Source organism: Lathamus discolor, chromosome 1 (genome assembly GCF_037157495.1).
Source record: "Lathamus discolor isolate bLatDis1 chromosome 1, bLatDis1.hap1, whole genome shotgun sequence".
Classification (NCBI taxonomy): domain Eukaryota; kingdom Metazoa; phylum Chordata; class Aves; order Psittaciformes; family Psittacidae; genus Lathamus; species Lathamus discolor.
The window spans coordinates 65,931,964-65,944,692 of NC_088884.1; the positions used below are offsets into that span (position 1 = coordinate 65,931,964).

Genomic DNA, 12,729 nt, shown 5'->3' on the forward strand with positions numbered 1-12,729 from the left:
TACTCCAGAATATTTGATCCCAGGAACCAGACCAAACCCCCTGGAAAACAAAGTTCTTCAACCACACACTGTTACTGCGAGGGCCTCAATACCCATTGCTTAGATCTACAAGCTCTGCACTTGCTAATACAGACACAGCTGGTACTAAATTCTTCAATGTCTCTCTCACCAGCTCATAGTGTGCCCATTTCTCAGCACTGTGTTCGGGCTACATAAACTGTGCTCCTAGAGCTGTCATCTGCCATCAGCAGGCAAGCTGTCTTCCTGTGTCGGCTCTTTCAATCTAACAGAATCAGTTGTGCAAGATGCTGCTTTAGAGACACCACTGCAGTATAAAACTTCACTGCATCTTGCAGAGTTTTCTCAAAGGTCGCATCATGCTTAAAACACTATAAGCAACAGCAAACCCCAGGTGTTCTGCCCATCTCCAGCTATGGCTGCAGTACAGCAGCTCAGATGCACCAATTCCTTTCTGTTGCTGTTTACCAATTATATTATCACAAAACAGTGTTTTGCACAAGAAAGATAAGCTCCTTTACCTCTGAGTGCTGATGCTGTAGCAAGCCTTCCGATTACCAATGTTGCGCACCAGCAGAGTTTTCTGAGTGCTGAACTTGACTGGACACTCTGAGAAGTTCACCTGGTCTGGGAAGTCCAGGATGGCTCGGGCACCTATTGCTCGAATAGGCACAATAAACTTCTCCCTCTCTGTGATGCAGATGAGCTGGTGGAAATAATCCTGCAGGGAAAGAAACAATCTTAGCACAATGCATTTAGTACCACCCCTATGGCAGGAGAAAAAACTGCTGTTTTCTGTGACTTTAACGGTAGCATTCAAGACTGTAGGAGTACTTTTTGCCTTAATGACCTTTCATTCCAGTAGCATAACTTGGACGGGGCTGTTAATTTGCAAAGAAGAAAAAACCCCATTGACTCACGTGCTTCCACAGCGAGCTGGCAGCATCAGACAAAATTAGCTCGTACTTGATTATGATTCTTTACCAAAATAATTCCATGTAAGGGATCAAAGCAGTAACAGAGCCTGCTTTGATCACCACTGCAGATTATTAAAGGCACTGCTAAGAACTCAGTTGTGCCACAGCACTAACTCCAATCCCAGCAATGCAGCGACCCATTGAAGCTTGGCAGGGGATGCTCAGATCTATTTTGCAAAAGGCCTTTGCCACATGCATGATCAACAGTTTGTCTTTGGTGCAATACTTCACAAGCTGGAAACAAGCATGTTTTTCATGTCAGGTGACCACAGGGTATGTGTGTATTTCCCTTTTTTTCCCACGTCATTATAGGGACAAGGCTGGGGCCACACATACTTAAAAAGCTATCTGATGCACCTCCCCACCCCTGAACTATCTCTGCGTTATACCCAAACTATCCTTGTGAGATGTTTGAAGAGTACACTAACAATTCCACCCCTGCCCTCTGCAGCCTATTCCATCTCTACCCTAGACCTAAAGAGAGTTCCTCCTGAGCCTAATCTCAATTTCCCTTTACATCTCATCCTAGCCTCAGGGGATGCAGGAAATAGCTTTGCTTCCTCTCTGCTGCATGGTTGATACCTTAATTACATCTCTCTGGTAAGGTCTTGGTGCCCTCTTCTCATGCCTACCTGAGACAGGTGGCACCAGGCGCTGCAGGTGGCAGACAGACATCCCTACCACAGCAAATTCAACTGTACTACTCTCAGTCACTGGCTTGTTCAGAAAAGAGCGAGACATTCCCCTGTCAGCATTCTGGTATTTAGCAGGAAGAGGCGAATCAAATCGCTAACAGCTTTTCCTGTAGGGATGAGCAGAGCCATCTCCAGATGTATAGTGTGCCACAGCTGTGCTGGAAATATCGCCTTGCCTACGGTGAAACCAGTGATCAAACTTCTGTAGCAGGGCTAGGAGCCATTGCCTCCAGCAGCTCCCTTACTGGTGACTTGATAAGAGCTCTGCCTCTTATCACTTACTTGCTGTCCTGATCTTTTCTCCTCAGTGATTTTAACTCATTTGATATTTTTATAACTGTTGAAGTAGCCCCAAACAATTTGATTTAGGAATTGCACACAGCAGCAAACTCCCTTAACCAGAACTCATCCAGATTACTTTGCACTTGGAATTTCCTGCTTTCATACTTACCCTGTTTAAGCCTGGAAGGGACCTAAGGCAGCCAGATGAGGCACAGACAGAAAGCTATTGCTTTAACACAACAACTAAACCTTAAACCTTCAGCTGGGGTTTAAGGTTGCTGTAACAGATGCTGTCACATCCAAGACATAAGGGAATAAAGAAGGATCTTTTTTTCTAGACATCTCAAATATTCACACTGGAAACTGCAGAAGGGCTTTTGCTTCTCACATTTGGAAGGTAAAATGCCAGGAAGGGAATGCAGCAAATTACCTACAAAACTGAACATCACATTTCAAGGACAGCATTTCATCTTCAGCAAGTCTTTCTGAATTAGCAATTCTGTACACAATTTTGCATCCTAAGCCTTCTAAAATAAAAGCTAAGGGCAGCCCATGTGAACTCAAAGCATCCATTACCTGGGCACTTCATGTCCCGTACTGTTTAGATGCTCAGATGTAAGTAACATAACGTGAGGACATGCAGGAACACATAGTGGCACAAGAAGACCTTGGGCCCACTGTAGGAGAGGATCTGGTTCGAGACCATCTTAAAAATCTGAACGCGCACAAGTCCATGGGACCTGATGGAATCCATCCGCGGGTCCTGAAGGTGCTGGCAAATGAAGTTGCTAAGCCACTGGCCATCGTATTTGAAAAATCATGGCAGTCAGGTGAAGTTCCCGACGACTGGAAAAAGGGAAATATAACCCCCATTTTCAAGAAGGGGAAAATGGAAGACCTGGGGAATTACAGACCAGTCAGTCTCACCTCTGTGCCTGGCAAAATCTTGGAGCACATTCTCCTGGACAGCATGCTAAGGCACATGAAAAACCACAAGGTGATTGGTGACACCCAGCATGGCTTCACCAAGGGGAAATCCTGCCTGACCAATCTGGTGGCCTTCTATGATGGGGCTACAGAATTGATGGACAAGGGTAAAGCAGTTGATGTCATCTACCTGGACTTGTGCAAAGCGTTTGACGCTGTCCCACATGACATCCTCCTCTCTTGGAGAGATATCAATTTGATGGATGGACCACTCGGTGGATAAAGAACTGGCTGGATGGCCGCACACAAAGAGTTGTGGTCAATGGCTCGATGTCCGGCTGGAGACCGGTAACGAGTGGTGACCCTCAGGGATCGCTGTTGGGACCAGTCTTGTTTAACATCTTCGTCGCTGACATGGACAGTGGGATTGAGTGCGCCCTCAGCAAGTTTGCCGATGACACCAAGCTGTGTGGTCCGGTTGATCTGCTGGAGGGAAGGGATGCCATCCAGAGGGACCTTGACACGCTTGTGAGGTGGGCTGATGCCAACCTTATGAAGTTCAACCACGACAAGTGCAAGGTCCTACACCTGGGTTGGAGCAATCCCAGGCACAGCTACAGGCTGGGCAAAGAAGAGATTCAGAGCGGCCCTGCAGAGAAGGACTTGGGGGTGCTGGTCAATGAGAAAATGAACATGAGCCGGCTGCAGTGTGCGCTCGCAGCCCAGAAAGCCAACCGTATCCTGGGCTGCATCAAAAGGAGTGTGACCAACAGGTCGAAAGAGGTGATCCTGCCCCTCTACTCTGCTCTTGTGAGACCCCACTTGGAGTATTGTGTGCAGTTCTGGTGTCCTCAACATCAAAAGGACATGGAACTGTTGGAACAAGTCCAGAGGAGGGCCACGAGGATGATCAGGGGACTGGAGCACCTCCCGTACGAAGACAGGCTGAGGAAGTTGGGGCTGTTCAGCCTGGAGAAGAGAAGGCTGCGTGGGGACCTCATAGCAGCCTTCCAGTATCTGAACGGGGCCTATAGGAATGCCGGGGAGGGACTCTTCGTCAGGGACTGTAGTGACAGGACAAGGGGTAACGGGTTCAAACTTAAACAGGGGAAGTTTAGATTGGATATAAGGAGGAAATTCTTTCTTGTTAGGGTGGTGAGGCACTGGAATCAGTTGCGCAGGGAGGTTGCGAGTGCTCCATCCCTGGCGGTGTTCAAGGCCAGGTTGGATGAAGCCTTGTGTGGGATGGTTTAGTGTGAGGTGTCCCTGCCCATGGCAGGAGGGTTGGAACTAGATGATCTTGAGGTCCTTTCCAACCCTAACTATTCTATGATTCTATAAGAACACCCACACTGTACAAGCACGGGTAACTAGGGACCACAAGGCAGCTCAAGTTTTCTATATCCATGCTAGCTGAGGATAGGACAAAGTGTTCAACTAAACCTAAGCAGTAAATGGAAGATGAGAAAACAGCTATGCTCAAAGGAATCATGCACCTCTGGCCCAGTGCAGAAACATCAGCTGGTGCAGAGCTATCCCCTAACGTTGCCTCTCCACCAAAGTTATGCAAAGAGGCAGCAGGATGCTAGTGGAAGGAGTTGGCCTGTCTGCCCTCATTTCCCTGCAATGCTTCCTCCTTTCCATGCCATGTAAGAAATCCTTTTGTACAACAAGCCTTCAGATAACACCAATTGACCCGTCATATCACAGAGAATCAGACTTGCCAGGGCCATAGCACTGATGCCCCAACATCCCAGGAAAATGTCCCTGCCATGTGCACGACACATCCTCTCCCCTGGACTCACAGCTGGATGCAGGCAGATAAGTATCCTCAGGGACAGCACAGCTGCAAAACCTGAAACCCCAGGGTATAAAAAAGCATCAGCTTTGCTCCAGCCTAGGGTGAGGCAGGAAAGTGGTTGCCAGATGGCAAAGAGAAAAGCTCTCTGGATCTCTTTGTTCCTCTAGTACTTCGTAATAGTTAAACCCCTACCATTGAGTAGAGAGAGGGCTAAACATCATATCAATACCTCTCCCTGCCATTTTCCTACTGGTACTTGTGCATCTTCCCTCATGAACGTTCAAGAAAGCACAGGGAGGGAAAGCACAGCTGGTCAGTCCTAACTGCAGTGGCCAGCGGCACCACACCGTGCCAAGATGGGATTAGCTGCAGACTGCCTGCCCACAACCTAGAGAAGGTCTGATGGCACACTACGGACTGTAACACACAGAAAATGCCAGAAAGTACAAGAAAAATGATGGCTTTAGATATAACATGCCGCTGTCTCACTGCTGTGTCCAACATGATATACATTAAAGAGACTGCAGTTTACAGAGGTGGTGGTCCTCACTCTGATCAGGCTCAACTTTGGGTTTTCCAAATACCTGGTCAGTCTTAAACAAACTTCTGTGTTTATAATTATTGGAGCAAACCCATTATTATGCAGCAATGGACAGATATGTGAAACCAACACCAAGAGGCCACATTACCACAGACAGTACTCATCCCTTAAACCAACAGACATTGCATTACATAATCTAGCACTGAAGGATAAAAACAATCTGAAACATGTAACAGCCCCCAACCTATGAGACCATAACCTTCACCATGAGGAAAGAGTTCCTCTCAGTTCTACATCCAGTGCAACTCCACTGAATCAGGACAGTTCTTCAAAACCCACACCAGATGCCCTGTTCTGAAACCAGCCCTGCAGGTTCACCTTCCTCTGAAGGCACCATTTCTTGGGACCTCCAGGCTCACCTTGTTCTCCTCAGGGGTGAAAAGAATGCGGAAGGTTGAAGACATGCCAGGTGCTACCTTATGGCTCCCACCGTCGGGGTTGATCAACTTGAAATAAGGAGAGTTTTCCAAGACGAGCTTCACCAACCGAGGAACCTGCAGGGCAGACATGAAACTATCACTTTGCCACTTGTGGAAGCATAGGGAGAGGAGACTTGGCCATGCCCTGGTGACATCCCTCCTTAACCACCTTTCCAAAACACTTTTAGGTCACATAATACACAAGGGTGGACTTGAATCCCTTCTGCCTGGCCAAAACGCCCTAGGCCAGAGGCAGCAGGGCAATCCACTGCTGTGAAAGAAGCACCAAGCAGCTTCTTTCATACCAGCACATACACCACACCAGGTAACACACCAGCAACATAGAGGTGAAATACCTGAATCAAGTCATTTGTAAATTCAACGAGCCCAAAGAACCTGCTTGCTTCTGCTTGTACACACCCATGCCTCTAGAGGGGGAATATCTTATCTGAAGGCAAAACAGTATGTGTTGTACTGGAGGAAGGAAGAAACTCACTTCTAACATACCAGGTTTGAGTGGGGAAGTCAAGCTGTTGCGCTAGTCATGCCAGCAGACCAGCAAGAGAAGGAGACCACAGACTTTGTGGCTTTACTGGGAATAAAAGTAAACCTGAAGAGAAAAAGGAGGAGCACAGCGAGATAAAAAGACAACCCCAGAAAGAAGGGGATAGCTAAGAGAATTTAAAGTGGGGTATAAAGAAGCAAAGGAAAACCACAATACACTAAAAGAAAAGGCTGAAGCAGAATATGAGAGCAGTCAACTTGCCTAAATGATGGAAAGCCAGACAACCCCCCAGGCTGTACCTATCAATTATGGGCTTCAGAGGAATTTTCTACCTTGAGATAGGTGACAGCACTGACTCACAGTGTGGTTTCATTATGAAAAGCTAATCTCAACTCCCCAGAGGCTCTTTTGGCCTGGTGCTTGCAGTCAGGCAGCCGTCACTGCAGAAAAGCCAGACTTTTGGGAACTCCTCCTGACAGCCAGGCATCCCCGCAGGCACTCTGCTGCAAGTTTCTGCCCTCTGGAATACCACATTATCATTGTTTAAGCCCAGCCGGTAACTCAGAACCATGCAGCCACTCGCTCACTCACCTTTTTCCTCCCCCTGCTCCTGGAGGGATGGGGAGGAGAATTGAAAGCATGTGAAACCCATGGGTAAAGATAAGAACAGTCCAGTAACTAAGGTATAACACAAAACCACTACTGCTACCACCAGTAATAATGATGATAAGGGAAACAACTGCTCACCACCTGCCTACCGATACCCAGCTCGACCCAAGCAGTGATCTGGGCCTTCGGGGTAACACCCCCAGTTTATACAGTTTATATACTAGGCATTACATGCTATGGTATGGAATACCCCTTTGGCTACTTTGGGTCAGGTGTCCTGTCCCTTCTTTCTGCCGGCTTCCCCTCCTCCCTGGCAAAGCATGGGACTGAGAAAGTCCTTGGTCAGAGTAAACATTACTTAGCAACAATTAAAAACATCGGTGTTACAAGTGTTGTTCCCAGGCTGAAAGTCAAAAACACAGCACTGCACCATACTAAGAAGGAGAAAAATAACTGTTATAGCTGAACAGAGGACACAAATGCATGGAGACAGTAAGCAGGCACTTCCTAGCACACAGATACCAACCCCTGAGTTCAAGTCGCATCTCAGAAAGTCTGAAACAGGTTTGACTGAAAGGCAGCTTCAGTGATAAGGCAACCTGCTCTAGTTGAAGATGTCCCTGCTCATTGCAGGGGGTTTTGGACTAGATGACCTTTAGAGATCCCTTCCAACCCAAACTATTCCAAGATTCTGTGATAAACAGCAAACCCACGTGAGGCTTGGAAAACATGGAGGCTCATTCTGCACCACCCAACCGAGCCTGATAACCCATGGCCAAGGCAGTCCTGAGCTCTCCAGAGGCCCTTTGCTCCCAGCAATGCCCTGCTGCAGCGAGCTCCAGAAGCCAATTTCACACTGCAGACAAGCATTTGCAGGTCCCTTGAGAGATGAGCACAGGTTGCAATGATCTTCATCAAAAGCCACACAGAACATGTCTGAGGGTGTTGAGAAGCAGCCTGAAGACAGGAAAGAATTTTACAGCACACAGGTAAGAGCAGCAAGTACATAATGAAGCACTTCTGGGATGGAGTGCTTACAGAGCGAGCCTCTATTTGGAATATACTTTGCAGTTAGCTGGATTTTTATGGTGCAGACAACCTCAGGTTACCATGCAGTAAGATTCAGAGGAATCTGGGAAGCTGGCGAGAAAACTTTGAGACAGAGCACAGTGTTACTTTTCTCCAGGACATTACCAAAAGCCAGCAAAGGGAGAATATCATAACCTCTCTTGGGATTATAATCTCTATTTTTGTGTACTTAAATATGCCAAGAATTTTCCTTACAGCTAATCTTACTTTTACATCAGTGCTGTCCAATGGTGGAGGTCTTAACTGGCTTCAGAAGATTGGGTTTTTGGTTGGGTTTTTTTTCCAGAATTTTGGATAAAATCAACAGTTCACACATTGCCTCCCTTTTACTGGGTACAGAAATCCCAAGGTGCAGCTGTACACATATATAACTTTTTACCGGGGAACAGCATGAATATTAATGAAGATGTTCTTTTCCACTTAGGGAAGCAAATTAACAGTTCACCTGCTAGCTGGTACTTGCCAAAGACAAACATTTTGCATGGATAATGGAACAGCTGAAGCCAAAGATTTAGGAGTGAAGCAGAGCAGTACAAAAAGAGAAACTGAGGCCCATTTTAATAAGAAAAGTGGATACCTACAGCAAAGATTGCCCAAAATGCACATTACCCTGGCTGTGCTCTGGTTCTCCAAAGGCAAAGCTGAGAGACATGCTTTCTTAGAAAAAGCTGAGCACAACAGAATTAAGCTTAGCAGGAGCCTAAAGTGACACGTGAAGTCCTCCCCACTGCATCCACTAAATAGTTCTGTTTCCACTGCTGTTTGAAAACACCTTTCCTGGGGTGCTAATGCTACAAATTATAACTTATTCCACCATAAGGTGGACAGTAAGATGCACAGAGGCAGCTAGACAGGCTGAGACAGGAAAACTGCCCTGCCAGAAACCAAGATTAACAAAGGATCCAGCAGGACATGGTGCATACTGTAGGTAAAGCATCCAAGCAGGTAAGAACTATACAGCCCTCAACATTCCCATCAATCCAGGGCTTTCAACAGGAAGCATGCTGCCTAGAAAGTTCCTTTGGGTTAGATACCACCAATGCATGGCCAAAATCAGAGGGAGAAACTGCAGCACAGGAAGATTTCTACCATCTTGCAAAATAAAAGTGGTGAGACATTTTATTCTGGATGTGCTGTGCTGGAGCAGATAACTTGCTATGCTGTATAGTGTGTGGATTCCACTGCTCTCCTCTTCCACCACAGTTTTAAACCTCCATGTCCCAGCACTTACCTTGTCTTTGTTCCTCAGAATCAGTGGCACTTCATAGACCTTGCAGGGAAGGTAGTTCTGAAACACCACTTCTGATGGGAAAGGCTGAAACAAGCTCTTGTCCAGGTCAACTGCTGAGAACTGGAGATGCAAGACACAGCACTGAGAGGTTCAGCTACTGGAAATACGTTAATGAATGAGAATCCTACATTGATCTCCAGTGAAGTACAGTCTCTTGGTGAGTACATGTGCCCAGCTCACATGAAGGAGGTGGCAGAGCACCCACCCATCTTCTGAGCTGATCAGATGTTTCAGGACCATGCTGAACAGGTTTAAACTAAGAAGCTCTTTTGGTGGGTGTTTATTTAGGTTTTCTTCTGCAAAATGCAAGGCAGTGCTTAACTCCAGCAGAGCCTTCTGCTAATGGGGTCATTCAGCTCCAGAGACTTACTCAAAGAACCACGAATCCTCACAGAGGAAGCAAAACCCAAGAGTTTAAATGAGACTCCACAGGGAAACAATTGGGCATGATCTTTTCTCCCAGAGAGTGAGAACAAGTCCCAGACATGCCCAAATATCTTTATTTCTATATAGAGCCTAGAAATGAGTATGAAGACAGCAGTACCAGAGGATGTAAGACCAAAAAGAAAGTTAACACAGTAGTTAGGAAAAAGACCAATGAGGTGAATGCTTAGATTCATCTAAGGTTCACCTTAGGTTCACCTAGGTTCACCTCTTTTATCAGCATTATTGGGCAATTGAATTAAGACTGTACTTGGCATCTTCTTTTTCCATGAGCTTTAAATGGAAGCTTTAGTGTATTCTATTATTGCTGTTTTATTCAATACTACTGCAGAAGCATGTCTGAATACATGAACAGCAAATGCTTCCAGAGCAGAGCCATTACTTTGAGCTGTTTTTCCTTTCTTCCAGCTGCACTGATCCCAGACTCTCACTGGAGATAAATGTTTTACCTTTCCCCCAGCAGAAGGAATTACACCACCACCAGTTTGAAGTTACAACAGGACCTAGTCACCGAGCTCTTTAGATAAGCTGGGGGCAAGCCTGTCACAAGCACGCGCCTTCTTCAGATGTCACATCAAACAGCAAGGGAAAGGGCAGGAAAAGGCTACCTTTCCATGGGAGGTTTCGCTCATGTCCTGAAGCTGGATAATCTGGGGCTGCCTCATCTCCCGAATGCTGGCCAGCCTCTGCTCAGTGCTGAGAGACATCTCCTTCAGGAAGGCAGAGGGAGTCAGCTGAAACAGAAAACACCATCAAAAGCTATGGAAACACCTTTGCTCAGAACGGCTTTCCTTGTTCAAAGTGCCACTGATGAATAACTTGTGATCACAGCCAAAGGACAGTCCTGGAAGTTACCTCCTGAAATACTTAACATCAGTAAATCAACAATTTTGAGTGGAATACACATGCTTTCATCAAGTGGCTCTGTACCATTAGCTTCTCTTCTTCATGACCTGATGTGTCGTTCCTCTTCAGGCATTTGTTTCCTCTTCATTTTTGATGGATTGAGACAGTGACCTTTGCAGGGATCAGGAAGGAGTTCCCAAAAATCCCCTAACTCCATCCTTGCACAACACTCACAACCAACACACGCATGGAGATGTCACTGCTGGGTGAATCAGAGGAGAACAGAAAAGCAGTGTTGTGGCAGGACTGCTCCCTCCCTGGCAATGTTCAAGTCTAGGTTGGACAAGGTGACATAGTCTAGTGCGAGGTGTCCCTGATGATGGCAGGGGGCTGGAACTAGGTGATCCGAAGGTCCTTTCCAACCCAAACTGTTCTATGATTCTATGATTCTGTGACTGAGGTGAAGAGAAACAGGTTGTAGTGATCTCTTTTTAATTAGCACTTGTTTTCTCTCTGTTCTGGCCTCACAGACCTCTCCCCTGAAGTATACAGAGGTATCTCCTTGATAGAGTCTCAGCACTAGGTCACTGACAGTCTAGTGGGCTCCAGTCAGCAAGAGGGACATTTGTGAATGGGACGGAGGAATTGCCCTGACTCCACTGCTGCTTGCAGGGCCGGATCTGACCTCCACACAGGATAGGAGACAGATGTTCCAAAACAGTTGTTCTATCTGGGACCAGCCATGTGTCTCAAGCTTTGAGGCAGAGCTTGGGCAGCCCACCACATGCCCAGCTGCCTGGAGGGCAGGTATGGCCAGAGAAGCACTAACAACTATGCCTACATGACAGAAGGTATGACTGCCCACAGAAAGAGGATGGGCAGAAGGACACACTCATGTTTCAGCTACTCCAGTGTAATGCCCAGTACGTTCATTTAACTTTGCTCCAGTGGCACACCCAGGCAAGACTCTGGACTATCCCTGAAGTAGGACACAGTCCATCACCTACTACACCATGATTGACACCTCCTTCCCAAGCATTGCAGCAAAGAGATGGGGAGGTAGTGTCTAGCTTCACAGTGCTGCAAGACAACAGGGGCAGGTACATGAGGGACATGGCAAGTTTCCAGCCTCAGCACAGCTCCTTCCTGGCCTGTAGCATGTACTTACAGTTCCAGACTCCTCTGATTCTCTGACTAGCTCAAGATCATGAGGTGTTACCACTTTGCTCTGGAATCTACCAGCCTTTTTGGAGGACCTCGTGGACTGGAGCATCTTGACAGTAGCCATATCTCAGAGATCACCTGGAAGGAGTGAAAACGGGACTTTCACAATCCAGAATCTCAGTCACAGCAGACCCAAGGATACACCTGTGTCTCTGGCTGTGGCACCCTTCATAAGCAGAGAACATAGGGCCTCCCCACCCTGTTTCATGATAATGCCATATTTAAGTACCTGAGTTAAGATCATAGAAGTAAAACCCCAGAACAAACAGCCCCAGAGCCAAAACAGCCTTTTGCTATTAGTGCAGTCCCACAAGCCACAAAGAGACACCAGGACCTGCTGGTACTTCTCACCTTCCATTACAGAACCCCATTTACTGGAAATATCAAGCAGATCTCTATTCATCTCCAAACTGCCCCTTAGTACTCTTTGACAGTTTTTTGGTGGGAACAGAAGGAAGGAAATGGTACTTTGCTGCCTCATTTTGATGTAACATTCATCTGGATTTCAGTGATTTATTACTGGGTCTTGAGAATAACTGGATTATTTGTCTCAACTGTCTAAACTGTAATTTCACTTTACTTGGAGTCCTGCTCCTCATGTGCATAGCGCTTGCTCCAAAGGGCTTCCACTCTCCACACCCCCATCCCAGGCTAGCAGCTTCCCCTCCCCTCTAGGCATGGAACAAGGCTCTTGCACAGCCCCAAGACTCCACATCCGTAGAGCCCAGAGGAGGAGAAAAGAAGCAGCAGTAAGAAAGCAGCCACACTGTCCTGCAGAGGCAGGACACGACAGCAACCAGGACAGCACACCTACAGCCCACCACCCCTGCCACTCTCTTCCCGGCCCCAGACGGCCCTTTACCTGCCCCAGAAAGGAAGGAGGGGCTGCAATTTCCCCTCCGTTCCCCCTCAGGGCACAGGCAGCTCTGTTTGGGGTTCAGAGCATGAATGCCCTTAGCCTCCGCAGAAGGACCTGCTGTGCCAGGCCACAACAGCCCACA

General features: G+C 47.1%; 1 protein-coding gene across 1 annotated transcript in view; it reads right to left on the bottom strand.

Moving 5' to 3' along the window:
• The window catches only part of LOC136006083 (hydrocephalus-inducing protein homolog), a 107,122-nt gene extending 95,330 nt beyond the window's left edge, over positions 1-11,792 (bottom strand). The window contains exons 1-5 of the mRNA XM_065664102.1: positions 11,673-11,792; positions 10,267-10,392; positions 9,155-9,274; positions 5,661-5,795; positions 540-739 (exon numbers count right to left, since the gene is read on the bottom strand). Of these exons, the coding sequence (XP_065520174.1) occupies positions 540-739; positions 5,661-5,795; positions 9,155-9,274; positions 10,267-10,392; positions 11,673-11,792 (701 nt within the window). The remainder of the gene's footprint in view (positions 1-539; positions 740-5,660; positions 5,796-9,154; positions 9,275-10,266; positions 10,393-11,672) is intronic.
• Between the last annotated feature and the right edge of the window lie 937 nt (positions 11,793-12,729).